General features: G+C 42.5%; 1 protein-coding gene and 1 long non-coding RNA gene across 3 annotated transcripts in view; one reads left to right on the forward strand and one right to left on the reverse strand.

Annotated features, from left to right (window-relative positions):
* Positions 1–27,900, forward strand: part of ADAMTS14 (ADAM metallopeptidase with thrombospondin type 1 motif 14) — a 314,376-nt gene that overhangs the window by 102,466 nt on the left and 184,010 nt on the right. For both annotated transcript variants that reach the window (XM_029609051.1, XM_029609052.1), the window contains exon 4: positions 5,992–6,188. In XM_029609051.1, coding sequence (XP_029464911.1) covers positions 5,992–6,188 — 197 coding nt within the window. The remainder of the gene's footprint in view (positions 1–5,991; positions 6,189–27,900) is intronic.
* Positions 1–27,900, reverse strand: part of LOC115095428 — a 306,111-nt gene that overhangs the window by 1,569 nt on the left and 276,642 nt on the right. The window lies entirely within an intron of this gene.

Genomic DNA, 27,900 nt, shown 5'->3' on the forward strand with positions numbered 1-27,900 from the left:
AACCGTGTTACTAGGCCACACTCTTTAGTAAGCATCCCAATGTGGCTTTATAGATGCTAATTTTTAACAATGGTTCCAGGAAGATGGCTCACTGGTTGTCCTGCCATAATCCTCCCTGGGACCCAAGAAGCAGGCCCAGCCTAGGAGTTAAGTGAATAAGCGGGAATTTCCCATACGAGCTGGCATACAGAGAAGTTGTCTTTTCAGCTCCCTCCTGCAGAAACTTAAAACTAGGACTGTAGAGGTCTCACAACCTATACGGGAATCTCTTAACCAGACTGGCAGGGACTTAAAGACACATAAATCTCACAGTATCAAATACATAGGAACCCTAAAACTTAATGGAGCACCTGGTACCACTCTAAAGAGGGCTACAGAGGCACTGCAGGTGATTTCAAAGAAAGGATTTCTCAGCACTGCTTTTGTGGTAGTCCTTTTCCTCCCTCTCAGGGCTCCTGTACACAACCTCTGCGACATGCCTGAGCTATATCAGACAAGAGATTCAAGCATGAGTCTTCTGCATCACAGCTCTATGGAGTGAGTCCTGCATAGTTACTTTAGGGGTATGGTAAGAGATTAAAAACTTTAGCCCAGCTGTTCAGTACTGGTTACTCCAGATGAAGCGATTAGTGCTGTGTACATTGCAAAGCAAGGTCTCTGTTTTAACACTGTTTATTGGCAGATTCAAAAATTCCTTTAAGATGTGCTGTTAAAGAGGAGCAGGGAGCTCTCGTGTAGATAAAGCAGCTTTAACCCAAGAGAACACTTCTTCTGCCTTTAAAAATGTGCTACAAATAGGATTGGCTAAAAGGTTCCCTGCTGTAATATGCTGCACCAAACAACATTTTAGTAGGGATTTTAAGCAGAGTTACCAACTTTCTAAAGCTACTTTATAGGGCAGTTTTTAAATAAATGTGATGTGAAAAAGATATCTGATAAAGCCCTACTGAATTCCTTTAGAATGGATCAATTTGTTTGCAGGTCAAAGCAGACCATAATCAATTTTAATTAAAAAAAAAAAAAATTATGATATTGTTCCTACCACTGCAGGTATGATGTGGTCCTCTGAAAGCCTCTATATGCCCTCATGGGCAGGCTGCTTGAACCCTTTCAGAGGGGCTCCAGAAGTCATGGCTATCTAGATTTTCCTAATTCTAAAGGTTGGCCTAGGCCCCATCACCTTTGTTTCTTCTGCAACAGTAGATGTGAAGACATTTCGGTGTACGCATAGGGACAGGTAGCCCTACGTAAACCATGTAAAAATGGAACACTGCCAAGAGAGATGTGAGAAACTGCATTGTTCTGAAATACATTACAGTCACGTGTAAGAAACTGCTAAGCACATAGTGGAGAAAATGACGGATATATGAAGCTGCTTTGCTTAGGTAAGCTGAAACAAAATATTATAACTTGATGCTGTAGGAAAAGAGATATTTTAGATTGAGCACAAGTAACTGCTTTCACTTAGACAAGTCTGAGGAACATTTTAGTTTAGAGATAAGGAACTATATCCTACTTTCAAGGGCATACATCACTCTCTGCTTCAAAGGAGGGGGGTGAGGGATGAAAGGAAAGAGAAATTCGGTTTCAGAGACAATCAATAGGAGCCATGACTTTTTTTTACAGTCTGGGGTACTGATTTATGTCTGGGGTACTGATGCGCAGACATTAAGGAAAAAACACAGGACTACTTCTATGGCCAAGTCCATAAGCAAAGCACGTCAAGCAACACTGACCGATACATGGGGGCAACCTGCATGACACAGCAGATACCATGGCAAGCTTGCTGGGCAGACTCAATGGACCTTTGGTCATTTTCTGCCGCTATTTCTGTGTTTCTATGTTTCTATAATTTGTTACTGTTTGAGTATTATGGATGGTAGCTTAAATGCAGAAAAAAAGCAAAATAGGATAGAGTTTATGCTAGCAAGATTTGGTCTGAAAAAGTATAAAGGGAGGGGAATTCCAACACTGCTTTGGAACAGATGAACAAGACCTTGAACTGATGTGAACCCCAGCACTGTCTGCTCAGCCCTAGGAGAGAGAGATTATATCTTCCTCTCAGCAGGATTCACCAGAGCTGCCACTCCTGACCGAAAGCGGACAGGACAAGGGATGAGCTCACCAGATCGCTTGCAGAGCAATCAGCAAAGATCCATTCTTGTAAATACTTTCTCTCTCTCTCTTTCTCGGGCCATTTTCATAAGTGGCCCTATATAATCACAATTACACTTATCAGAATATTACCTTTACATATATTGCATTTATTATGACCATTGGGGTAAACTTTCAAAGGTACGTGCGGGCGTCTATATACGTGCGCTACCTGGTGTGTGCATGTTATAAAATTGGGGGTTGGCGCGTGCAAGGGGGTGCACACTAGTGCATCTTGCACTTGCCGATGCCCGCGGCCTTCCCCGTTCCCTTCCCCCTAATCTTTTTTTTTTTTTTTTTTTTAATATATGTTTTAATGAAATTTTAAACATTACAATCAAGAGAACACTTCTTGTTAGAAAACATGTACAATTCAAGTTGTATATGAAATATTTCAATACATAAAATATATCTTTTGTAACATTAATCAAAGTCCACAATCCGAGATCTGAGATACTACCTCAGGAATTGTATTAAATTATTAAACTTTTAAAGAAATAATGGAACTAAAGCACAGTGAACTATATCATTAATGAGCGTTTTTATCTAGACAGTTTCCCCTAATCCTTGGGGGATGAACTCTCAGGCATTACCCTCTTACCCACAAGAAAAGTTGTAAGCTGGTTCGGATGGAAGAAAACATAGGATAAACTTTGATATTTAACTAGGCATTTACAAGGATATTTCAGAAGAAACATTGCACCAATCTCTAACACTCTAGGTCTTAAAATGAGAAATTGTTTCCTCCTTTTTTGAGTGCTCTTGGCCAAATCTGGAAATATATTAACCTTATATCCCATAAACAATTCCGTTCTATGTCTAAAAAACATTTTCAAAGTCAATTCCTTATCCGCTTCCATTAGGTAAGAAACTACCATAGTAGCAGGCAAAGTTTGATCATTTTGAGACGTCTCTAGGAATTGAGTTAAATTAAGTTGTTCAGGGACATCATTTACCATTCTGTTTTCTCCTTCCTTACGAGTACTACTACTTGGGATATAATATATCCTAGTAGTTATCGGTAAAACTTGTTCTGGTAATTTCAAAATTTCTAACATATATTTTTTCCACATTTCTTTTGGTGAAATTAATTGGCTCTTTGGGAAGTTGATGAAACGCAAATTTTTTCCCCTCAGGGTATTTTCAATATTTTCCAATTTGTTTGTCAGAATAATATTATCTTTAATTAATGCACTTTGTTGTGCTTTACTACTATCTATTTCGATCTTTAATTTAGCGGTATTTGTTTTTCCAATTTGTGTTTCTTTTTCAACTTCTAAAAGTCGCGTATCTATTTTCTCCATGTTACTATATACTGGGGACATCTGAGTATAAATATTTTCATTTAGAGACTGAATAACCTCCCATATTGATTCAAGAGATATGGATGCAGGCTTTTTCAGTTCAATCCTCTTTATTTGTGGAAGGATAATCTTTGCCTCCAAGTTCTCCCTTTCATTAGGGTTGCTGACATAGACCACAGGTTCCGATGACATTTTAGAGGAGCTATTCAAATCCAAGGATGGAACAAGACCATGTTCCGGTATTTCCAGGCCTTCACTGGCCTTTCCCGGTTCAGGTACTTGAATTTGAGGTCTCAACTCTGCTGGATTACCTGGGGGAGTACGCTCTATCGGGGATAGAGTGGTACAAAGTTCAAGAGAGAGGCCAGGTAAAACTTCCTCCTTACCTTCTCTCAACGAACATTCACCCGATAACAGTGCTCCCCGGTATACATGAGCATCCATTGGACCCAGCATAGTGGAAACACAGTCAGCAGAGGCCTCTTTTTCTTTAGCCCTCCGCTTTCTAGCTGAATGCGGCATTTAATGTGCTGGGTACACGGTACTCACGTTTACCGACGTTCCACAACTACTCTCAGATCTCTCGGTTAATATTTGGGCTGAAGAAGTCTTTCAATCCTTCCCAAATCCTTCCCAAAGCCGCACTAAGGCGTGCGCCCCTTGGGACAGCGCGGCTTAGGACCAGCGCCGACGTCGACAAGCGCCGTACACAGCCGGTTTTATGGGCTGCGGGTCCCACCCCGATGACGTCACTTTGTGGGCGGGGTTTCCGTCGGCATCGAGGGGGCCAGGGTGCCTCACCCAAGGGTTCCAGGCCAGGCTCCCTTCACCCCAGCAAGTGAATTGAAGGTAAATTCAAAGTTTGCAAGGCTTCTGCAGCGTCAGGAACCTCTCCTGCACAGCCGGTTTTATGGGCTGCGGGTCCCACCCCGATGACGTCACTTTGTGGGCGGGGTTTCCGTCGGCATCGAGGGGGCCAGGGTGCCTCACCCAAAGGTTCCAGGCCAGGCTCCCTTCACCCCAGCAAGTGAATTGAAGGTAAATTCAAAGCAGCAGTTTTGGTTATACCAGCTATTTTTGTTTGATTATTTTTGTTGAGTGACATCAGGCAGCACCAAAGAAAACATTTTTACACCTAGCACTTTGCTTGCTGTAGTCCTTGCTAGCTCAGCTCAGCTCAGCTCTCCTGATTCTTTGTATTCTGCATGGAGCTTGCATTCTGGTTTCTCTCCGTTGGACAGCTATCTATGTTCTGTCAATCCCTGCATTTTCTAGGCCCCTAGGATATGGCTGGTTCAGGTGGCGTTCAGTCTTTTCCTCTCCCAAACCTCTGTCTAGCACCTTTTTCTTGCCCAGCTTTATTCCTGCCTGTTTTGTTTTGTTACTGGGATGTTGTGGTGTATGTTTCCCCTGGCTGTTCTTGTCATAATATATAGACATCCTATGACAACAGGTCAGCTGGCCATATTAATACAGTGTGCCCTGCTTCTTGGTTTGGAAAGATATGTAAAAGTTCCTCTCCTCCAGGTTCCTCTCCTGCCAGGTTCTTATGGCCTGGATTGGCCACTGTTGGACACAGGATGCTGGGCTTGATGGACCCTTGGTCTGACCCAGTATGGCATGTTCTTATGTTCTTAGCTATTAAGGTCCTAATCTTCTCTCTGGAGCAGGAGCTGATGTCTTGTCCTCTCTCTGCAGTGGGAGCTGAGCTCCTGTCACCCTCTCTCCGCAGTGGGAGCTGAGCTCCTGTCATCTTCTCTCTGCAGCAGGAGCAGAGCTCAGGTTCTCTCACTATGCCAGAAGCTCAGTTTCTGTCATTCTTTAATTACAGTAGGAGCTGAGCTCCTGTTCTTTTTTTTTTTTTTCTCTGCAGGATGGAACTAAGCTCCCATCCTTCTTTGTCTGTGCTTCTCTCTATGTCACTGACTCTGAGTGACCTTGGGCAATTTACTTTCTTTCCCGGCACCTCACTTTGCTTCCATTAACTGAATAATACTTAAAACAATAATATTGTCCCTTCTCCTACCTGATAGACCACTGAGATGTCACTGAATTGTAAATCTGTAAATTGTACAAACACGTTGGGATTCTGTTAGCTGAAAGGTTCTGTGTAATCCAAACTTTTATTATAGTATTATATGTTCAATGGTAGGAGAACTAGAGCCAAGAAACAGGCAAATTGATATTTTGAAGATCAGACATTAAGTAATGCTGCTGCTGCTGCTTTATAAGAGAAACTCAAAACCATTTATTGACCTTGCTTGTTCAATTTCCCTTCCTGCTGCAAAGCAGAGCAGGCCCTACTTGATCTCTGGTTTCCCCACCACTGAGGATCCTTTCTTCCTATCCCTTGCTTGCTTAATTCTTGATAATCCTTTAGAGTTTACGCAGTGAATAAAAAGGGAGTAGACGTGAGAACAACAATGGTGGAATCCAAAAAAGGAAAATAAAAATAGAGGCCCTTAAAGGAACCCTACGGCATTGTAACCCCAACCTTCCCCACCCCCTCTGAGTGTCTCTCTCTTCTTTTCAGGCTCCAGCTTTGGCCCCGGGGAGCTCCCAAACTCACTGGACCTGATTGAGAGCGGGCTCGGGGAAGCAGAGCGCAGAAAGCGACACGCCGCGAAGGATGACTACAACATTGAGGTCCTGTTGGCAGTAGACGACTCAGTCATGCGTTTCCATGGGAAGGAGCATGTGCAGAACTACGTCCTCACCCTGATGAACATAGTGAGGTTTTTGCAGTTCTTTTGGTTTCTTATTATTCATGCAAAAAAATAGGATGTGGTGGAAACAAGGTTAAGGTTCTGGTTCCAGTCCAAATTGCTTAACAATTTTCTGCCTGTGTTCTTAACTGTTTCAGAATACAAACGAAAATCCTATATGTGAGGTACTTAATTCTTAGTCATCCTGGGAGCCACATCAGGAGCAAGTCATCACATGTTATAATTATTTATTCTTAAAAGAAAAACTGCATACTCTGAAGAGGACTCAATATTTCAAAAGTGCAAATGATGTCCCTTAATACTCACCCTATACCAAATATATTTCAGTAAGCTGCTTCCTTGCAAGTCCCTGCATAAGTTAGAGCAATCATGTTTGGAAGAGCATTAAGAACTGAACAAATTTGAGATGAAGGCAGCAGTCCAGCAGCAAGAGGGGGGCCTCCCAGTCTTTTGCATAGAGTATCACATGTATGATTTTTTATCCGCCGGTGAGAAGTTGTGCATCCGATGCAAAGAACTCCTGTCTCTCAGAGAACGAGCCTGATCTCTGGAGGCTAGAGTGGCAGACCTGGAGGAGCTGAGGAAGACAGAGAGGTATATAGATAAGACCTTCAGGGACATAGTAGCCAAGTCCCAACTTGGAGGAAGAAGGTCTCATGATCGGAGAGCATCAACCTGGTGCAGCAGGAAAGGATCCTGTAGCAAGGACCTGCTCTCCAGGTGGTGCATTATCCTCTCACACTGAGGATGTGCCTCCCAGGGTTACTGCCCAGGAGGGAAGAGTAAGGTCGGCTGTCATAGTTGGTGATTCAATTATTAGGAATGTAGATAGCTGAGTGGCTAGTGGGCATGAGGATCGCCTGGTAACATGCCTACCTGTACGAAGGTGGCAGACCTCATGGATCACCTAGATAGGATTTTAGACAGTGCTGGAGAGGAGCTAGCTGTCATGGTACATGTGGGCACCAACGACATAGGAAAATGTGGGAGGGAGGTTCTGGAAGCAGATTTAGGCTCTTAAGTAGAAAGCTGAATTCCAGAACCTCCAGGGTAGCATTCTCTGAAATGCTCCCTGTTCCACGCGCAGAGCTCCAGAATCTCAATGTGTGGATGAGACGATGGTGCAAGGAAGAGGGATTCAGTTTTGTAAGGAACTGGGTAACCTTTTGGGGAATGGGGAGTCTTTTCCAAAGGGATAGGTTCCACCTTAACCAGGGTGGAACCAAGCTGCTGGCGCTAACCTTTAAAAAGGAGATAGAGCAGTTTTTAAACTACAACAAAGGAGAAAGCCGACAGTCGCTCAGCAGCGCATGGTTTGGAGGGAGGTATCTTCAAAGGATACTAATGGCTCTTTACAATTAGGGCATCCCAACAGTAAGGTTCCAATAAAAAGAAAAGTAGTCCAAGTGCCTGTAATTAACTCACCTGAGCTAAAATATTCCAATTTATCCCTTACAATTAAAAAGCAGAATGAAAATACAAACAAAAAACACACTTAGAAATGTTTGTATGCTAATGCTTACTAAAAGCAGCTAACAATGGTGGAGTAGATTGCTAATCTGCACAATCTTAGTATTTGAACTGAAATATTGATATATACAACGTACGGTTGAAGTTTAATCCGCCGTGATTCCATACAGCACAATCTTCCATAATTACATCTTGGAAAATCACACATAACATTATCTCCCCGAAAGCCCCTGAAGCAGCCTTGTGTGAAACTCGGCCAGAGTTGGGCTCTTTTATCAAGATAATTGTGTGAATAAATAATCCCTACCTAAGGCAACTGATCTGTCTTGCTTTATCTTTGCCTTCTGGCTTTGACAGACCACCTTTCTGTTTGTTTAACATTGAATGATGAAATAGACTTAATTGGCATCTCAGAGACATGGTGAAAGGAACATAATCAATGGGACAGTGCTATACCGGGGTACAAATTATATCTCAATGACAGAGAGGAGCATCCAGGAGGCAGGGTGGCGCTTTATGCCCGGGATGGCATAGAGTCCAACAGGATAAATAATATCCTGCATGAGACTAAAGGCACAATCAAATCATTATGGGTAGAAATCTCTTGTGTGTTGGGGAAGAGTATAGTGATAGGAGTATACTACCATCCACCTGGCCAAGAAAGATGGTGAGACAGACAATGAAATGCTAAGAGAAATTAGGGAAGCTAACCAAATTGGTAATGTAGTAATAATGGGGGATTTCAATTACCACTATAAAGGAACAGTTAATTGCAAAAATGCAACGAGCTCCACTTATCTCTATACAAAAGACGTCGCAAGCTACAAATTTTTCATTTTTCTGTGCAATAAATTATTTAAGGCGATGGACCATCATACCACCCTGGGTTGGTTAGGCAGTAAGCCAAGCTTTCAACCACAACGGGTCATGTTTAATCATCGGTCCGTTACAGTCTTTAATTCCTCAAAATGCTGCTTTATTATTAAATCAATTTTTCTTTCTTGCTGCTTTATTATTATTAAATCAAATTGATTTAATAATAAAGCAGCATTTTGAGGAATTAAAGACTGTAACGGACCGATGATTAAACATGACCCGTTGTGGTTGAAAGCTTGGCTTACTGCCTAACCAACCCAGGGTGGTATGATGGTCCATCGCCTTAAATAATTTATTGCACAGAAAAATGAAAAATTTGTAGCTTGCGACGTCTTTTGTATAAGGATTTCAATTACCCCAACATTGATTGGGTAAATGTAACATCAGGACATGCTAGAGAGATAAAGTTCCTGGATGGAATAAATGACAGTTTATGGAGCAATTGGTTCAGGAACCGACGAGACAGGGAGCAATTTTAGATCTGATTCTTAGTGGAGCATAGGATTTGGTGAGGGAGGTAACGGTGGTGGGGCTGCTTGGCAATAGTGATCATAATATGATCAAATTTGAATGACTGGAAGGTGGATAGTAAGTAAATCCATGGTTCTAGTGCTAGACTTTCAAAAGGGAAACTTTGATAAAATAAGAAAAATAGAAAAAACTGAAAGGAGCAGCCACAAAGGTAAAAAGTATGCAAGAGGCATGGAAATTGTTAAAAAAAAAATACCATCCTAGAAGCAAAGTCCAGATGTATTCCACACATTAAGAAAGGTGGATGGAAGGCAAAACAATTCCTGGCATGGTTAATAAGTGAGGTTAAAGAGGCTATTTTAGCCACAAGATCTTCATTCAAAAATTGGAATAAGGAACCAACAGAAGAAAACAGGATAAAGCATAAGCGTTGGCAAGTTAAATGTAAGACATTGATGACACAGGCTAAGAGAGAATTTGAAAAGAAGTTGTTTGTAGAGGCAAAAACTCACAGTAAAAACTTTTAAAAATATATCCAAAGCAGAAAGCCTGCGAGGGAGTCAAGGGGTTAAAGGGGTATTTAGAGAAGATAAGGCCATCACGGAAAGATTAAATGATTTCTTTGCTTCGGTGTTTACTCAAGAGAATGTTGGGGAGATACTGTTTCAGAGAAGGTTTTCATGGCTAATGATTCAGATGGACTGAAGCAAATCACAGTGAACCTAGAAGATGTGGCAGGCCTGATTGACAAACTGAAGAGTAGTAAATCACCTGGATGGGATGGGATACTCCCCAGGGTTCTGAAGGAATTAAAAAATGAAATTTCAGATCTGTTAGTTAAAATTTATAACCTATCATTAAAATCATCCATTGTACCCGAAGATTGGAGGGTGGCTAATGTAACCCCAATATTGAAAAAGGGCTCCAGGGGCAATCCGGGAAACTACAGACCAGTTAGCCTGACTTCAGTGCCAGGAAAAATAGTGGAAAGTGTTCTAAATATCAAAATCACAGAACATATGGAAAGACATGGTCTAATGGAACAAAGTCAGCATGGCTTTACCCAAGGCAAGTCTTGCCTCACAAATCTGCTTCACTTTTTTGAAGGAGTTAATAAATATGTGGATAAAGGTGAACCGGTATATGTAGTGTATTTGGATTTTCAGAAGGCATTTGACAAAGTTCCTCATGAGAGGCTTCTAAGAAAAGTAAAAAGTCATGGGATAGGTGGTGATGTCCTTTTGTGGATTACAAACTGGTTAAAAGACAGGAAACAGAGTAGGATTAAATGAACAATTTTCTCAGTGGAGGGGAGTGGGCAGTGGAGTGCCTCAGGGATCTGTACTTGGACCGGTGCTTTTCAATATATTTATAAATGATCTGGAAAGGAATACGACAAGTGAGGTAATCAAATCTGCAGTTGATACAAAATTATTCAGAGTAGTTAAATCACAAGCAGATTGTGATAAATTACAGGAGGACCTTGTCAGACTGGAAAATTGGGCAGATGAAATTTAATGTGGATAAGTGCAAGGTGATGCATATAGGGAAAAATAACCCATGCTGTAGTTACACGATGTTGTTCCATATTAGGAGCTACCACCGCTGAAAGAGATCTAGGCGCAATAGTGGATAATACATTGAAATTGCCGGCTCAGTGTGCTGTGACAGTCAAAAAAGCAAACAAAATGTTAGGAATTATTAGGAAGGGAATGGTGAATAAAACGGAAAATGTCATATTGCCTCTGTATTGCTCCATGGTGAGACCGCACCTTGAATACTGTGTAAAATTCTGGTTGCTGCATCTCAAAAAAGATATAGTTGTGATGGAGAAGGTACAGAGAAGGGTGACCAAAATGATAAAGGGGATGGAACAGCTCCCCTATGAGGCAAGATTAAAGACGATAGGGCTGTTCAGCTTGGAGAAGAAACAGCTGAGGGGGGATATGATAGAGATGTTTAAAATCTTGAGAGGTCTAGAATGGGTAAATGTTAATCAGTTTTTACTCTTTCGGATAATAGAAGGACTAGGGGCACTCCATGAAGTTAGCATGTAGTACATTTAAAACTAATTGGAGAAAATTCTTTTTCAACGCACAATTAAACTCTGGAATTTGTTACCAGGGGATGTGGTTAGTGTAGCTAGTGTAGTTGGGTTTAAAAAAGGTTTGAATAAGTTCTTGGAGGAGAAGTCCATTACCTGCTATTAATCATGTTGACTTAGAAAATAGCCACTGCTATTACTGGTATCAGTAGCATGAGAGCTGCTTAGTTTTTGGGTACTTGCCAGGTACTTGTAGCCTGGATTGGCCACTGTTGGAAACAGGATACTGGGCTTGATGGACCCTTGGTCTGACCCAGTATGGCATGTTCTTATATTCTTAATTTATGTTTGTCACTGGTGATACTGTAGCCAGTGAAGGCTAATAAGATTCAGTGGGTGTTATGAAATTTGTGGAATCGTAGCCAAGACAAACAACCAGATCAGTAACTTGTGATCCTCTTGCTAACATGACAGCTTTTCTTGCATACAGGAAATCTATTAAAGAATTTCGACAAGGGAAAATTGTTGCCATGTGCTGTGTGTACTTTTGAAATATTGTACAATACAGAGTAAGAACAGGTCTTTGTTTTTTGGGTTTGTTTTTTTTTGTTTGTTTGAAACATAAGATGCAAGCTCCCACTCCAATCTGTTGCACAGGGGCGCCACACTGAGAGCAGGGCGGATGTGCAATCTTTATTCATTGCTGCCTGCTTCCAACTACGCAGAGGTCCACGTTCAGCAGCGCAGGGAGCGGGAATTTACCCAGGTAACATTAGGTGAGAAATTCAGCAGGATGTAGCCGGGTACGCCTGCCACTGAATGCGTTCTTCTAAGGTTACCTGGATAAATGTACCCAAGAAACGTTAGGACATGCTTGTTCTTACCAGCCTTACCCACTCAGGTTTAGCCGAGTACCGCCCGTTATTGGCTCAACCCAGCTAAAATTTGTACAGCACTCGGGAGACCTCCTTTTCCATCGCTGCACCTGCACAATGGAATCTTATTCCATTCGATCTTAGATCCTTGGATGATGCAAAGAAATTTAAACAGTTACTGAAAGAGTATTTACTCCGTCGTGCCTACAACATTTACTAGAGCAATTTTAGTAGAACAAATCCTCTTAAAGCTGCGAAAACTATTATACATAACTTTTGAGTGATTGACTTTATTGTTTATTGGTATTGGTCATTATAGTTTCTGTGAAACTAATGAAGATTGTGTGTCTTTGTACATGCTAGTTTATATCTTTTTATTATGTATGTCAATGATGTAAATCGCCTAGGCCTGTCTGTGGTAGGCGATTAATAAATTTTAATAAATGAAAATGGAATGAAAATGAAGCTTTGTCCCCACTATGCCCCTGCCATCCTTCCTTTTTTATCTGGGTAAAAGGTTAGCCAGGTACAATTTAGCAAGTTGGGGGAGGGAGGGAGATATTCAATTAAAGGTTTCTGTCTGGGTAACTGAAAAGTTATTAGGACAACCCCTTTGAATATGGACCTCACGGAGTAGAGGAACTCAGCCTGGACTAATAAAGACGTGCCAGTGTGTGTGGGCAACCCGATATGAAGAAGGGAGAGCCCTGGAATTAGGGATGTGAATCGGGCTTCGGATGATTGAAAATGTCGTCGATAATTTCAAAATCGTCAGAAATCGGGGGCTCCCCCGAAACGATAGGAAAACACCACGATATTGATCGTGGGGGTTCTCTTATCGTTTTGGGGGAGGGCGGGAAAAACGGCACAAAAAAATAACCCCTAAACCCACCCTGACCCTTTAAAACTAATCCCTTTGCTTTCCCCACCCCTCCGACCCCCCCAAAAACATTTTACAGGTACCTGGTGGCCCAGTGGGGGTCCCGGGAGCGATCTCCCGCTCCCGGGCTGTCGGCTGCCACTAATCAAAATGGCGCCGATGGCCCTTTACCCTTACCATGTGACAGGGTATCCGTGCCATTGGCCGGCCCCTGTCACATGGAGGGAGCACTATGGCGCCGGCCATAGTGCTCCCTTCGATTACCCCAGTGCCACTGGGGTAATCGAAGGGGGTCTTCCGCAGCTGCTGTCACTTCTTCCATCCTAGTGACCCCCAATCCTCATGAAGAAAAAAAAAATCCCCAGTCACTTCCTCCCTTTCATGCTTGAATTGTTTTTCTCTCTGACACACAAGAAGTTCCCTCCAGATCTAAAGGTTCCTACTTTCTGGAACATACGTGCACATGCATCCAGAGCCTTCACATGGACACCCGTCCTCCTACCTTCCACCCCCACCCCGACATCTCCTGAAAATTTGGCATGGGTAGGACACCAAACACAAAAATTACTAGGGACACACACTCAACGCCCGGACTTCGAGATCTCTTAAACTTTCTTTTTGTCTGGAAAATATTCTAAAAGCTGCTCATTTTTTGCTGAAGGGTCAGTTTACTTATTTAATGGCATCTGTTTATGACTTTACTGATTAAAAATCACTCAAAGTGATGTACAGTTTTAAAGCATACAATAAAATCTTCAACACACATATACAGTGTACAGATGAAAATTAGTTTGCCTAATCCTCGTGTTACTTCTCTGTCAAACAGAGGTTTTTAGATGTTACGTCTTAAAAAGCTGCAGACATGGGACGTGTTTTCAGCTTTTTTTCTAAACTGCTTCAGATCTTTTTCCTCTCTCAAATCCAAAGGGAGACTATTCCATAAATTTGGAATAGTCCCAGAAAAGGACCGATTTTGCAGTCGCGAGTGGTGGAAAGATTTTGCTGGTGGTCAACGAAATGTAAAGAGCAATGTTTATTTTCTTATTAAACCTTCCTGATTATTTATTTGGCTTTACACTTAGCGCTAGAGCTGACATTTTCTTTAAGGATTTTTTTTTCCCTTCGCCTTTCCTTTGAATTTTCCTCATGCGAGCTGCAGTTCTCATTATCACGCCAACCTCTATCTAGGCACCAAGTGCTGTCTTCTGAGACTTCTCTCCCATCTTTTTGGCCTTCCTGCCTCTCCTTAGTGGTTGGGAGCAACTGGGGCTCTGAGCATGCAGGCACCAAAGTCGGGGGTCGGCTTCCACGCAAAAGCTAATTCAGAAACAATGGGATAGGGAACACAGCCCGTCAGGACAGCATCCAGGAGTAGAGTCTCCAAAGGGGTTAGTTTTGCACGTACCATGACAGGAGGGAACCTCACTACTGAGCCAAGGCATGTTGGATACAATCTCAGTGTAACCTGTTCCCCGGGGGCAGACTGCACTCCGATCAGGCCATAAAAGATTTTTTTTCTTTCTCTTCGGGGCTGGAACCTCAGGCTAGCTCAAACACAGTCTCTTTCCCCCAAGGCCTGGATGCTTTGTTGGATGGGGGGGGGAAAGGTTTCCTTTCAAGGCCCGGGGCGCTCCGGGTGACTTTAAGTGAAACTTTCTTTTCCCTGGGAGAGGGAACTTATTAGGCGTCTAGAATTCATCCGGATATGTGCCCAAATATTCATTTAGCCGGCTAATTTCTGAGTTAGCCGGCTAAATGCTTTGAGAATGGATCTCTGTATTTCCAACTCTGGGCTTCCCTAGACAGGAGAGGCATCTCTTTCTTCTTGGAGTCCTGGTCCTTCTGTCTAGCTCTCACTTACTGCTAGCAGGAACCGCTCCTCCAGCATCCCAGCCTTGCTCCTTTGCAGGTCTGAAAAGCAACTCTGTCAGCTTTTCAACTCATAAATCTCCTCTCTTCACACTCTGGAATCCTTAGCCAGGACTCCCTAAAATCTCTCCTCTCTCTTGCTTCTCCTCTACCACTCCTCTGGTGCCTTGTGGAAGCCCTAAAATACACCCAGAACGCCTAACCCCAGAAGGGGAGATGCCTCCCACCAGCTCAGGAAGTTTACCCTCACTTCATTCAATTCCTCATGAAGATTCTGTACAGCCCTGGATTAACCCTTAAGCAAAATGAGCATGTGCAGTGGGCACAGGGCAGCAAGCGAAGGGGGCACCACAGAGTGCTGAAAATTAGCATTTTTTTTCTGTTGCCCCCTAGTCCTAAGTAAAGAATTTGCTTATATTGCTTACTGCTATTTAGTGTTAAATAAAATTTTTTAAAAAGGTTTATATTTAATATAGTTGTGGGGTCTGGTCTGGAAGAAAACTGAATTTCTAATCTCTTATTTCTCCTTCAGCATTTATTGAGTCTTATTGTCTTGCCAGTTAAGCAATGGAAGGGCACCGTTGTTGGGCTGTGCTTAATCTGGCCCTAATTCTATTTCTGAAAAAACCCCCAAAAAACTCCTTTCTAGTGAACCCAAGGCTGGATCACATAAATGTTACCTATAAATATGAGACCTTTAATATGAGACCTGCGGCGATATGCAAAATATTCAGCGTTAAAGCCAAATCAGCCAAATGACTCTATAAAAAATGTTGAAATTTGTTTTAAAATAGAAATAAGATTTAAAATATATTGAATTTTTCACAGGTTTGAAGAAAAAAAAGTCAGCAAATCTTTGGATGTGAATCTTCCTGCAGTTTCAGTTTGCCCATAAAACCCTTTTTCCTTTCCTCCACTTTCATTTATTTGTGGGTCCCACCCATGCCAGTTGGCCAGACAAAGACCGTTTGGTTACACATGGGGTAGATGATTTTACAAAAGCATAAATGCACTGATTTTCACATATTGATCTTTTTGCTTGTTATGATTACCCCTACAGTAAGCGGCCTTCATCTATTTTTGAATAGTGCTGTGACCCATTTTCCTTCCAACAGAAGCATGCTGCGTTGCCTCCCAAGTATCTAATTCTACTGTTCAGAGATCTCATTAAAATCATCCATTGAACCTGAAGACTGGAGGGTGGCTAATATAATCCCAATATTTAAAAAGGGCTCCAGGGGCGATCCAGGAAACTACAGACCAGTTAGCCTGACTTCAGTGCCAGGAAAAATAGTGGAAAGTGTTCTAAACATCAAAATCACAGAACATATAGAAAGACATGGTTTAATGGAACAAAGTCAGCATGGCTTTACCCAAGGCAAGTCTTGCCTCACAAATCTGCTTCACTTTTTTGAAGGGGTTAATAAATATGTAGATAAAGGTGAACCTATAGATGAGGTGTATTTGGATTTTCAGAAGGCATATGACAAAGTTCGTCATGAGAGGCTTCTAAAAAAAGTAAAAAGTCATGGGATAGGTGGCGATATCCTTTTGTGGATTGCAAACTGGCTAAAAGACAGGAAACAGAGAGTAGGATTAAATGGACAATTTTCTCAGTGGAGGGGAGTGGGCAGTGGATTACAGATACATAAAGAACCTCATTTTTTCTCGGAAGATACTGCTTTTGTTGCAAAATGGAATTCCATTTTAAATAAATGCTCTATGGATCTTATGATCCTTATAGTTGAAACAACTCAAACCTTGATAATTGAAACTCAGAAGGAGCTAGATGCTTTAATTAGCACTTTGAAAAATGGTATATCTATGGAACCTTTTGATAATAAGGTGGGTGAGCTCACTCAGACTATTGATTCATTACGGGAGAAGATGAAACAAACCAAACTTAAAAAATTTAAGCGAGTTGAAAAAGATTATACACATGGATATGTGTATCCATGGTGTAACAAGAATGCCAATCATTCTAAGTTTAAGAAAATGACTAACTTTGATTCCTCATCTGGTGAATCATCAGGTGAGGAAGGTGGTCATGTTTCTTTTTTAGATCAAACCCCGAAACCCAGATATACGGTGGAACGGCGGGGTAGACGAGGCGGTTGTCCTCCCTGCAATTGCAGCCCGGTGCATCTGCGAGATTGAATCTATTTGTGGGTAATAGTTTGGAATTGGTGATAAATTTATCTTCATATTCTCTTTCCTTGTTGGAGATTCAAGTTTTGGATCGTGGTTTGTCCTTTGCACGGACTCCGCGATATGATCCTTTTGAGTTACGGCTGGCATTACAAAAATTTTTAGACTCATGTGGTTGAAGATATTTTTTCATGGTGATACTCATATGAAGGATGATATTTCAGTGGTAAGCCGGCGGATAAAGGTGGGGCTGTTGTTGTTCTAAATAAGAGTAAGTATGAACAAGAGGTTTATCGTCAACTTCAAGACAGTATGTTTTATTGTAAGCTATCCACAGACCCCTACGACTTCAGTTGGCATCAATTGCTTTAATGAAGAATTATTTTTTATTTAAGGATGACTTTTTCCAACAAATTCATGGAACTGCGATGGGGGCCACTATGGCCCCTGATTTAGCGTGTTTATACGTCACTTCTTTTGAAGAGCAATATGTATATACATCACTTTTATATAAGTTTGTTAAAATGTGGTGGTGTTATATTGACGACATTTTCATTATTTGGTCAGGATCACGTAGGATTTAAAAAAAAATTTTTGAACAGTTAATCAATGTGATACCAGTTTGAAGTTTACATATAATATACGCACTCATCATATTTCTTTTTTGGATATGAAGATACATATTGATGGGGGGGAGGGGGTGTTTCTCACTACTGAATTACATAGAAAAGTGACGGATAGAAATGGTTTTCTACATTTTAGTATTTTCATCCTAAACACATTAGGGAAAATATCCCAATTAGTCAAATTTTTTCGAGTGAGAAGAATTTGTTCAAAAATGGAGAATTTTAAGAAACATGCTAGAGACCTCCAGGAAAGGTTTTCAGTGAGAGGGTATCCTGATCATGTGGTGCGTCAGGCTTATAAGAGTGCACGGTTTATTAACTGGAATCTCCTCTTGACCCCGTGGAAGTCTCCTAATCCCCCATCATTAGTTTGTGTTTTGCCATTCTCAAATAGAGTAGGGGATTTGATTCAGATTATCAAAAGGCATTGGCATATAGTACAGGGTTTTTCAGGATTAAATGATTTACCAAATTTTTCTTTTCGTAAACCAAGGAATTTGAGAGATATTTTGGTGCATTCAGACGTGGTGTCACCGAGTATGATTGATACATCATTGACAAGACATGGTCTCTGTGGGGTAGATTTTCAAAGGGGTACGCGCGTAGGATACGCGTGTACCCCCCGAAAACCTACCCCAAACCCCCCTGCGCGCGCCGAGCCTATTTTGCATAGGCTCGGTGGTGCGCGCAACCCCGAGATGCGCGTAAGTCCCGGGGCTTGCATGGAGAGGCGTGCCGGGGGGCGTGGCGGTCATGACGCTGCGTTTCGGGGGCGTGGCGTGGGTGACGCGACGTTTCGGGGGCGGCGCCGCTGGCGTGGTTTCGGCCCGGAGACGTTCCGGGGGCGTGGCTGCGTCCTCCGAAACAGCCCCCGGGTCGGGTGATAGCGCGCCAGCAGCCCGCTGGCACACGCAGATTTACGTCTGCCTCTGGCAGACAGGCGAGGTGATCCGGCCCAAGGTTCAGAGGCAGACGGCAGACGAGCAGAGTGAAGTCCAGTCCAAGGTTCAGAGCCAGGAGATCCATCCGAGAAAGGGTCCTGGAAGAAGGGAGCAAGAGCCCGCGATTGTAGCAGGAGTCGGGCACCGGAGCAGGAGGCAGGAAGTGGAACAGGAGTCAGGTACTGGAACAGGAGTCCTTCCAGGAGAAGCGCAGGGTCCTGAGAGAACAACGCAGGAGACTCGTTGCCAAGCCATCTGAGTACAGGCCGAGTTAGCCTTAAATAGGCCCGCGCTGATGATGTCATCCTCCGGGGCAGGCGCAGGTTTCCCGCCAAAGGCCCTTTAAATAGCTGCCGGTGTCGCGAGCACACCTAGAGGAAACCTCAGGTGGGGCCGGAAGCTGGCGGCGTCCCATGCGCCGGTGAGGCCGAGGAGGCCCTGGCGTCCGAGAGTGCGAGCAGAGTGGAACCAGCATGGCAGGCCGTAGCAGCCGACATCTCAGGCAGGGCACGGAAGTGTTGCCGAGCAGATGGAGCTGGCATGGGGGTTCCATGGGTGGTGAGTGCAACACTTCAAATGTACAGGAACATCAATGATATGATGAAATGTAATGGAAGGGAACTCCCCTGAAGAAGTTTTGATAGCGAAACATGTTGGGAGATGTTTAGAAGAAGAAGGGAGACGTTTAGAAGGATAAATGTGTACCTTTTGTTTGTTTAATTGTATGGATGGTTGTATGGATGTGTGTTTTTATGTGGTTTGTAAATTGCATATTGTTCCTGTCTTTTTTCTATGTGTATCTTGTTAGGTGAAAAAGATTTTTTATATTTTTGTAATTTGGAAAAATAAAGATGAAAAGTTATGAATTACTGATATGTCACTTTATTATGTTGAGCTTCTGGTAGAGGTTCTATACAAATTAAAAAAGGCATGGAATAAACACTGTGCATCCCTAAAGGCTAGAGCATGTAAATGATGAAAGAGTGCATGGGGGTTACTTGCATGGAGTGGCAGTAACTACACTTAACAATTAGCTTTCATGATTTTGATGCAATTGAAACATCCCTGTCTCTTCAATGGTAGGGGTAAAAGAAAAATTAGAGTCAAATGACAACCAACGCTGGGCCCTGACTTTTAAGGTCAGGGCCCAGCACAGAAGTATCCTTGCACAGAAGTATCCTTTTTCTTTAAATCACAAGGTAAAATTTAACTGGTTTCTAAAGGAAATAGAGCCAAGATGGCTACTGAGAAGAACTTCATTACCCATCTTCCCTTGCACCTAGTTCCCAGAGAGCATGAGCAGGAAATAGTTTGGTCGCAATGACTCAGCACAATCACTCTAATTGGACAGCTGAAATTCAGAGAGATACAAGGAGAGAGACAGAGACAGACAGATGGACTGACAGAGGAAGAGGCAGCAGACAATCCAGTTCCAGCATCCATTGAAGGCAAGGAGGACAGAGAGGCTGAGACAGAAGAAGAACTGTGCCTAAGCATTACTTTGGCCTAAAGCGAAGTCATTCCTAAGATTAACTTTCACTTCCTATTATCCCTTGCATAGTAGCGTGTGAGAGAAAGGGCAGGGGTGCCTACTTTTATGGGGTAATTAGAGTGGCTATATGGATTTAGGAATGTTACACTGGAAAGGGAATTGTAGAGGTTGCTAAGAGTCTTAAGAAGTTAACTTGATAGTTTTGGGATATCTTACCTTGGATATGAACCCTGCTGGAAGATTATGGAAAAGGGTTATTGGTACTAAACAATTAGAGCCTTTAAGGAAACCAGAAAATATTTAAAAACCTGGTGCTATTAGTTTCAATCATGGTAAAGTTTAAAATGCTGAAGGGTTGTTTTTTTTTAATTGGGAGTTAATTATGCCTAAGCAGCTAAACCAGCAACTAGTAAGTTTATACAGAAGAAGCCTTTGTCTTAATTTTCTTTTGTTTCGATGCAACTGTGAATAGAAAGTCTGGGAGCTGCAGCATGTGGCAGCAGTTGCTCTTAATTACTGTTGAAATATCTGAGAGCTGCAGCAATTTTAACTTGAAAGTGTATGTTCAAGAATGAATAAAAAGCTCATTGTAAGCTTTAGATAACTGTGAATGTTACACTTGCAGGACAGTTATTGGGGCTGGGTACTAGTACGCAAAAGGACGGTAATGTTCAAACCGGCGCACATGCACATATTTGCGCACATATGTTGGCCTGCACCCAGGTACACGGCTATTTTAGAACATACATGTGCATGTTATAAAATAGCCTAGTCGCATGCACATGAACACCAAATTTTAAATGGGCACATGCAATCTCGCTTCTATCGCATAAATCAGGGGAACAGTTCATCCCCAGTTCACCCAGTTAAGAGAAAGGTCCTCCAGTCTTCCTGGTTTGATAACCTTCAGTTCCCCCCAGTTAGCCCTGACCCTTAAAACGCCACAGATCTGCCTAGTTTTCTTTAAATTTTGACTTACATGGCATCCATAGCAGAAGTAAATGTATGCGACAGAGGGCCTTGGCGCGTGCCGGGTCAGATCTGAATTTGCACGCGCATCTTAGTTTTACGCCCCGAAATGCCCTTGCCCCTCCCGGGCCACACCCATGCCGCACTCCGTTTTGAAAACGTTCAAGATGTGCGCGCTGGAGGAGATACGCACGCATCTTGGAGGCTTTGAAAATCCACTCGGCGTGTGCGAGCCTGACTTCTTCACGCAGCCCCTAACTAATGTGCATACCAGACTTTTAAAATTCACCTCTTAAAGCTGTTAGGAATTGTAATTAAGGCTAGGGAGTTAACCTGGTGAGTTCCTTAACAAGTGGTTGTTACCAACACCGCTCTGTACTGGTAAAAAAAAAAAAAAAAAAAGTGACCTCAAATTTTAAACCTGCATTACCTAAATGCTTATCTGTGGAAGAAGGCTGAGCATAGGAAAAGAAGGCTGCTGATTTGCTTTAATGAAAATAATGATTGTTAACACTGAGTTAGAAGATAGGAAGCCAAAACTCATATCACTTAAATCAAGTGGTGATTTTGATTGTGCTGTGTGCAAGGCTGCCCCCTGCTCCCCGATCCCCCTCCTTGTTGAAAGTGATTTTATTACATGGCAAAGGATGACATGAAGTTACAGCCTGGTGTGGAATTTGTCTTGTTAGTTCATATGAGGCATCACTTTAGTTATGCCAAAAGAGTGGAGGATAAAGAGGAGATCTCATTCTACTCCAGGTATTGCGAGGAATACTATAGGGAGGAAATAGATTAGTGCTGCCTCAGCCATTTCTCTCACTGACAGCATCCCAGACCGAGTAGCGCTAGCATATAGCCCTCTTGCATGGAATCCAGTGGATCCAGCTTCACCTACAAGGGGGAGCAGTGGCGTCTTAACCAAGACTCGCTCCAAGGTAGCACGCCACAGCGCTACAGGCAGTAGAAACTGCTGCTCCGTGCAGGCCACCCCTGTGTTTGGAGAAAACCCGATGTCCTCTGATCTATTTTCCATGAAATTTAGGGGACTTGCGTACTTAAACAAATCTGCCTTAACACTGGTGATTTCAGTAGTGCTGGATATTCTTCTATATCATACAAGATGCAAAATAACAGGACTTTGTGGAAGGGTTTGGTTTACCCACCAAAATTTGGAAGGGATGTTGTGGCTCCTGGATTTCACCCATACCACTTGCTCCTTTCATTGCCCATTTTAGTGTAACTTTACCATTTTCATCTTTCCAGTGCAGTTTATTTGGCTTATTTCCTGACTGAAAAGTTGATGAAAATGAAATAGCAGCAGTGGTGTGAGGATTTACAGAGCAGAGGCAGAGAGTAGCAGTGAGAAGGCTGCAGGCCAGCAAATCCCACTGCAAATTCCTGAACTTTGCCTCTTTATTTTTTTTTCCCTGACCAAGGATTTCTCACTGAAAACCAAAGTCTAAGCTGAGAAGGCAGTAGCTGGTGGGCTCAAGGACCTGAGGGATATGAAGGAGAGGCATAGATTGTTTGGGAAGGAGCTAGAGATGCATGCCAGTTGCTATAAATCACAACTGAGACCACACAACTAAACACCAATCCTTATCCCATTAGTCAGGGCAGAGCTGACTGAGGTGATTCTAATTAATGTAGTGGCAGGAAGGATAATGCTGATTGATGCTTTGTTATATTGAACTCAAGATTGAATAACTCAAAAGCATAAAGGACTAAAATAAGAGTGTCTGCCTGGAAAATCTCCTGGAATTTCCTTCTAAACATATCCTTAGCACATGTCCTTGCTATTGGGGATGGTCAAATGATGGACTACATTGCTGACAGAGACAGATTTGAAAGCTGCATACCCTGCAGTGCCATTGATCCTACAGTGCAGTCACTCTTTCCCCTTCCTGAGTTATTATTTGTGAAAAAAATCTATTGGGGCCCCATTGACAGATCTGGATTCTGTTGCAAAGGCCCAGGCAATGACAGGGCCCAGCCTGAGGCCAGGTCCCATTGCATAAGCCCAGGCCCGAACCCAGGGACCAATCTGAGGTCGGGACCCATCGTCAAGGCCCAGGCCTAGTTCCGAACTCGGAGCCTGGCTTGAAGCCAGGTCCTGTTGCTAGGGCCTTGCCCAAAGCCTGGTTCTATCACCTACAGCCAGGCCTGAGACCAGATGCTATCACTGAGGCCCTGGGCCCAACCCAAGGCCAGGCCCCATCATTGAGTCCTGGGCCTAGGCTCAAGACTGATGCCAGTGTTCTGGTCCTGTCGCCAAGGCCTGGACCCAGTGCTGGGGCCTAGCCCAAGGTCTTGCACCATTGCCAAGGCCCAAGCCAGTTAAGGCCTGAGCCTGATTGTCCTGTCACTGGGCACAGATCTGACACCAGATCCCAGCCGAAGGCCAGGTTTGTTAAGGTCGAGGTCTAGGCTTAGCCCCAGGCTCAGGTCCAGACCTTCTGATGTCTTTTTTTCTTCTTTCGTCGCTGAAAAATGGAGCCATCTGCCCGAAGGACATGCCTCAGTGATGCCACTGTGGCACCTTCCTCCCAAGCAGATGGCTCCATTTTGATGTACAGCCATACATTTCAATGGCTAGGTCCACTCAGGAGGAAGGCGCCGTAGTGGCACCACCGTGCCACAATCTTCAGGTGGACATCATTATTTTTTGGCAATGAAAGAAGAAAATAAATATCAGAATGCCTAGTTCTGGCTCTCCAGGCCTGGGCCTCAGTGACAGGACCTCAGTGACATGGGCAGGCTCCAGCACTGGGCCTGAGCCTAAGCCCAGTCCTTGGTGATGGGACCTTGGCTTCACCCTGGGCTCTGGGCTGGGCCTTGCCAATAGGCCCTGGTCTCAGGCCAGTCCTGGCATTGGGCATGGGCCTAGGTAACAGGAACTGACTTCAGGGCAGGCCCCCGACATTGGGCCCAGGCCTATGCCTGTACCTCAGTGATGGGACCCAGCCATGAGCCTGGGCCTGTGTCTGGCCATTGGTGATAGGGCTCTTCCTCAGGCTGGGCTCCAGGCCTAGATCTCAATGACAAGATCAGGCCCTGATCTGGTCCTGTTGGAGGTCCTTTTTTTTTTTTTTTAAATATACTACTATGAAAACTTTCAGAAACTTTTCTGGTATGTTCATCAGAGGCTATTTTCAGTTCATGTTATTCAGAATGAGCCAAAAAATGGCCTCATTTGTCATGTTTTCTGCATTTGTTTGAAACAAATGCACATCCCTAATATGACTGAAAGAAACTAAGCTAACAAGTTCATCTAGAACTCTGACCCTGTAAGAAAACAAGAGGAATAAAAAGCAAGTTGTATCACAAAGGCAACTTACCTAAAATATTTTATTTTATTTTATTTATTTATTTATTTATTTATTTAAAAAAAAAAAAAAAAAAAAAAAAAAAAAAAAAAAGCTTTCCCAAAGAGCTAAAAGCAAGAAGAACAACAACCATCCTTGCCTTACAGCAATAATCTAATGTTTATATTACTTCAGTTATATGTTTCCAAGTTGTGTTCTAAGTTGATCTTAGTTGTTTTTCCCAATAGATTGTACTTTATTATATATTATCCGTTCATTATTTCGATATGTTCCATGTAAACCGCCTCCCCGGTGATAGTTATTTCTGTTAAATGTGAACCGGAGTGATATGTATTGTATACAGGAACTTCCGGTATATAAAAACCAAAAATAAATAAATAAAAACGTTTCTATACCGTCGTATAGTGGAGCACCATCACAACGGTTTACAGTTAGGCACAAATATGTGGTTTCTAATTTATCCAAAGGGTGCCATTATTATACGGTAACATAGTTCGATAATATACTCTAAATGGGAAAGGGTGTGATTACCATTTACTATTAACTGTCTTTATAATTTATACTTAAATTATGAGAAAATAACAAAAGTAAGCAATACTGCTTTTTCTTGGTGAATTCCTGCTTTGTGTATGTGTTATTCCGTTACCTCACTGTGAAATGCTTTTTTGAAGAGCCATGTTTTTAAGCCTTTTTTGAAGAGTTTTATTTCTTTCATTAGTCTTAATTCTAGTGGTAATGTGTTCCATAATAATGGTCCTGCCAAAGATAGTGCTCTCTCTCTAACTTGGGTTAACTTTGCTGTTCTGACTGAGGGTATGGTTAGTAGAGCTTTATTGGCTGATCTGAGGTTTCTTTGGGGGACACGTAGTCGTAATGCGGTGTTTAGCCAGTCCGAGTTTTCGTCGTTTATTAGCTTATGAACTGTGCATAGTGCTTTAAATTGAATTCTCTGTTCTATTGGGAGCCAGTGTAAATCTGCAAGAGTTTGGGTGATATGATCTCTTCTGCCTTTACCAGTAAGTATTCTGGCAGCCGAGTTCTGTAGTATTTGCAGCGGTCTGATAGTGGTGTATGGTAATCCTAAGAAAAGTGTATTGCAGTAGTCCGTGCTGGCAAATATTAAAGCTTGTAGTACTGTACGAAAGTGTTCCTGATTTAATAAGGGTTTTAGTCTTCTAAGGATCATTAGTTTGGCGTAGCCTTCTCTTGTTTTTATTGATATGTGTTGCTTAAGGCTCAGTTCTGTGTCTATAATTACTCCTAGGTTTCTAGCTTTATCAGTTAAGTCTATTGATTTGTCATTTTTAAGTCGAATGGGATTTTGAATTCTTTCAATGTTTTTTCGTTCAAGATGTATGAATTCTGTTTTTTCAATGTTGATTACTAGTTCCATTTGGTTTAATAGTTGTTTTATTATGTCTAGGTATAGCATTGCGAAGTTTAGAGTTTTTTCAATTGATTCTTCAATTGGTAGAATTAATTGAATGTCATCAGCATAAATGTAGTGTATGACACCTAGACCAGCCAGTAGGTGGCAGAGGGGGAGCATGTAAATGTTAAATAGAGTTGCTGAAAGTGCTGAGCCCTGGGGGACTCCTGTCTTTAGTGTGATTTTGTCTGATATTAAGTTTTTTATCTGTACCTGATAGGATCTATTGTTAAGGTAGGAAACGAACCATTTAATTGTTTTGTTTTGTAATCCAATTTCTTCCAGTCTGTTCAATAGTATGTTGTGGTTTACTGTGTCAAATGCTGCGGACAGATCTAGTAGTATCATGATGTAGTGTTTTCCACTGTCGAATCCACGCAGTACGGTATCTGATAGTGAGATTAGTAATGTTTCGGTGCTATAGTGTTTTCTGAAGCCATGTTGTGATGGGAAGAGCATGTTATTGTTGTCTAGATGTTCTGCTAGTTGCTTTTGTACTGCTTTTTCTATTAATTTTGCAATCATGGGCAAGTTTGAAACAGGTTTATAGTTACTTGGGACGGTTGGGTCACTGTTTTTCTTTTTCAGAATCAGTTTTATTATTGCATTTTTCAGTGAGTCTGGCATAACCCCTTCACTGAGTGATAGTTAATTATTTTGGTTAGCGTGTACGAGGTTATATCAGCTAGTGAACTATCTACAGTCAGAAGAATTGCTGGACCAGAGGCAGCATGGATTCACCAGGGGAAGGTCCTGTCAGACAAACCTGATTGACTTTTTTGATTGGGTGACTAGGGAATTGGATTGAGGAAGAGTGCTCAATGTCATCTACTTGGATTTCAGCAAAGCTTTTGATATGGTCCCGCGCAGGAGGCTTGTGAATAAAATGAGAAGCTTAGGAGTGAGTGCCGAGGTGGTGGCCTGGATTGCAAACTGGTTGACAGACAGAAGACAATGTGTGATGGTAAATGGAACTTACTCTGAAGAAAGAGCAGTGTTAAGCAGAGTGCCGCAAGGATCGGTGTTGGGACTGGTCTTGTTCAATATCTTTGTGAGCGACATTGCAGACGGGATAGAAGGTAAGATTTGTCTTTTTACGGGTGTTACTAAGATCTGCAACTCCGGAAGGAGTGGAGAGAATGAGACAGGATTTAGGAAGCTGGAAGAGTGGTCAAAGATATAGCAGCTGAGATTCAATGCCAAGAAGTGCAGAGTCATGCATATGGGGTGTGGAAATCCGAAAGAACTGTATTTGATGGGGGTGAAGGGCTAATGTGCACAGAGTAGGAGAGAGACTTTGGAGTGATAGTGTCTAACGATCTAAAGTTGGCAAAACAATGTGACAAGGCGATAGCTAAAGCCAGGAGAATGCTGGGCTGCATAGAGAGAGGAATATCTAGTAAGAGAAAGGAAGTGATGATCCCCTTGTACAGGGCCTTGGTGAGGCCTCACCTGGAGTACTGTGTTCACTTCTGGAGACCATATCTCCAAAGGGACAGAGACAGGATGGAGGCGGTCCAGAGAAGGACGACCAAAAAGGTAGATGGTCTTCATAAAATGACTTATGAGAAGAGATTGAAGACCCTAAATATGTATACCCTGGAGGAGAGGAGGAGCAGAGATGATATGATATAGACTTTCAGATACTTGAAAGGTTTTAATGATCCATGGTCAACAACAAACCATTTACATTGGGAAAAAAATCAGTAGAACTAGGGGTCACGATTTGAAGCTCCAGGGAGGAAGACTCAGAACCAATGTCAGGAAGTATTTCTTCACGGAGAGATGGTGAATGCCTGGAATGCCCTTCCAGAGGAAGTGGTGAAGGCTAAATCTGTGAAGGATTTTAAAAGGGCATGGGATAAACACTGTGGATCCATAAAGGCTAGAGAATGGGAATGAAGAGAAGAGCCATGGGGGTGGATTACTGGAGTGGAGACTACTACCTGGTGATTACTACCCTTAGTCAATAATCCTTCACACGGTTAATGCAACTCCAACATTGCTCTCTGCTTCAACGGCAAGGGGAAATGTGGAAAAGAGGATTTGCATTCAGACAACAACCAACAAGGACTGAACTTCACAATCTGGGTAAACAGATAAGCGTGGGGGTAGCTTGCTTATTACGGTGGTTACTACCATAAACCAATTAAGCCTGATACATCACTTTGAATGCATATACAGCGTTGCTCTCTGCTTCAACAGCAGGGGGAAATGTGGAAAACAGGATTTACATTCAGACAACATCCAACAAGACATTGATCTGTGCAGTCTGGGTAAACAAGCATCGGGGTAACTTG

Source organism: Rhinatrema bivittatum, chromosome 7 (assembly GCF_901001135.1).
Source record: "Rhinatrema bivittatum chromosome 7, aRhiBiv1.1, whole genome shotgun sequence".
In the NCBI taxonomy this organism is placed as follows: Eukaryota; Metazoa; Chordata; class Amphibia; order Gymnophiona; family Rhinatrematidae; genus Rhinatrema; species Rhinatrema bivittatum.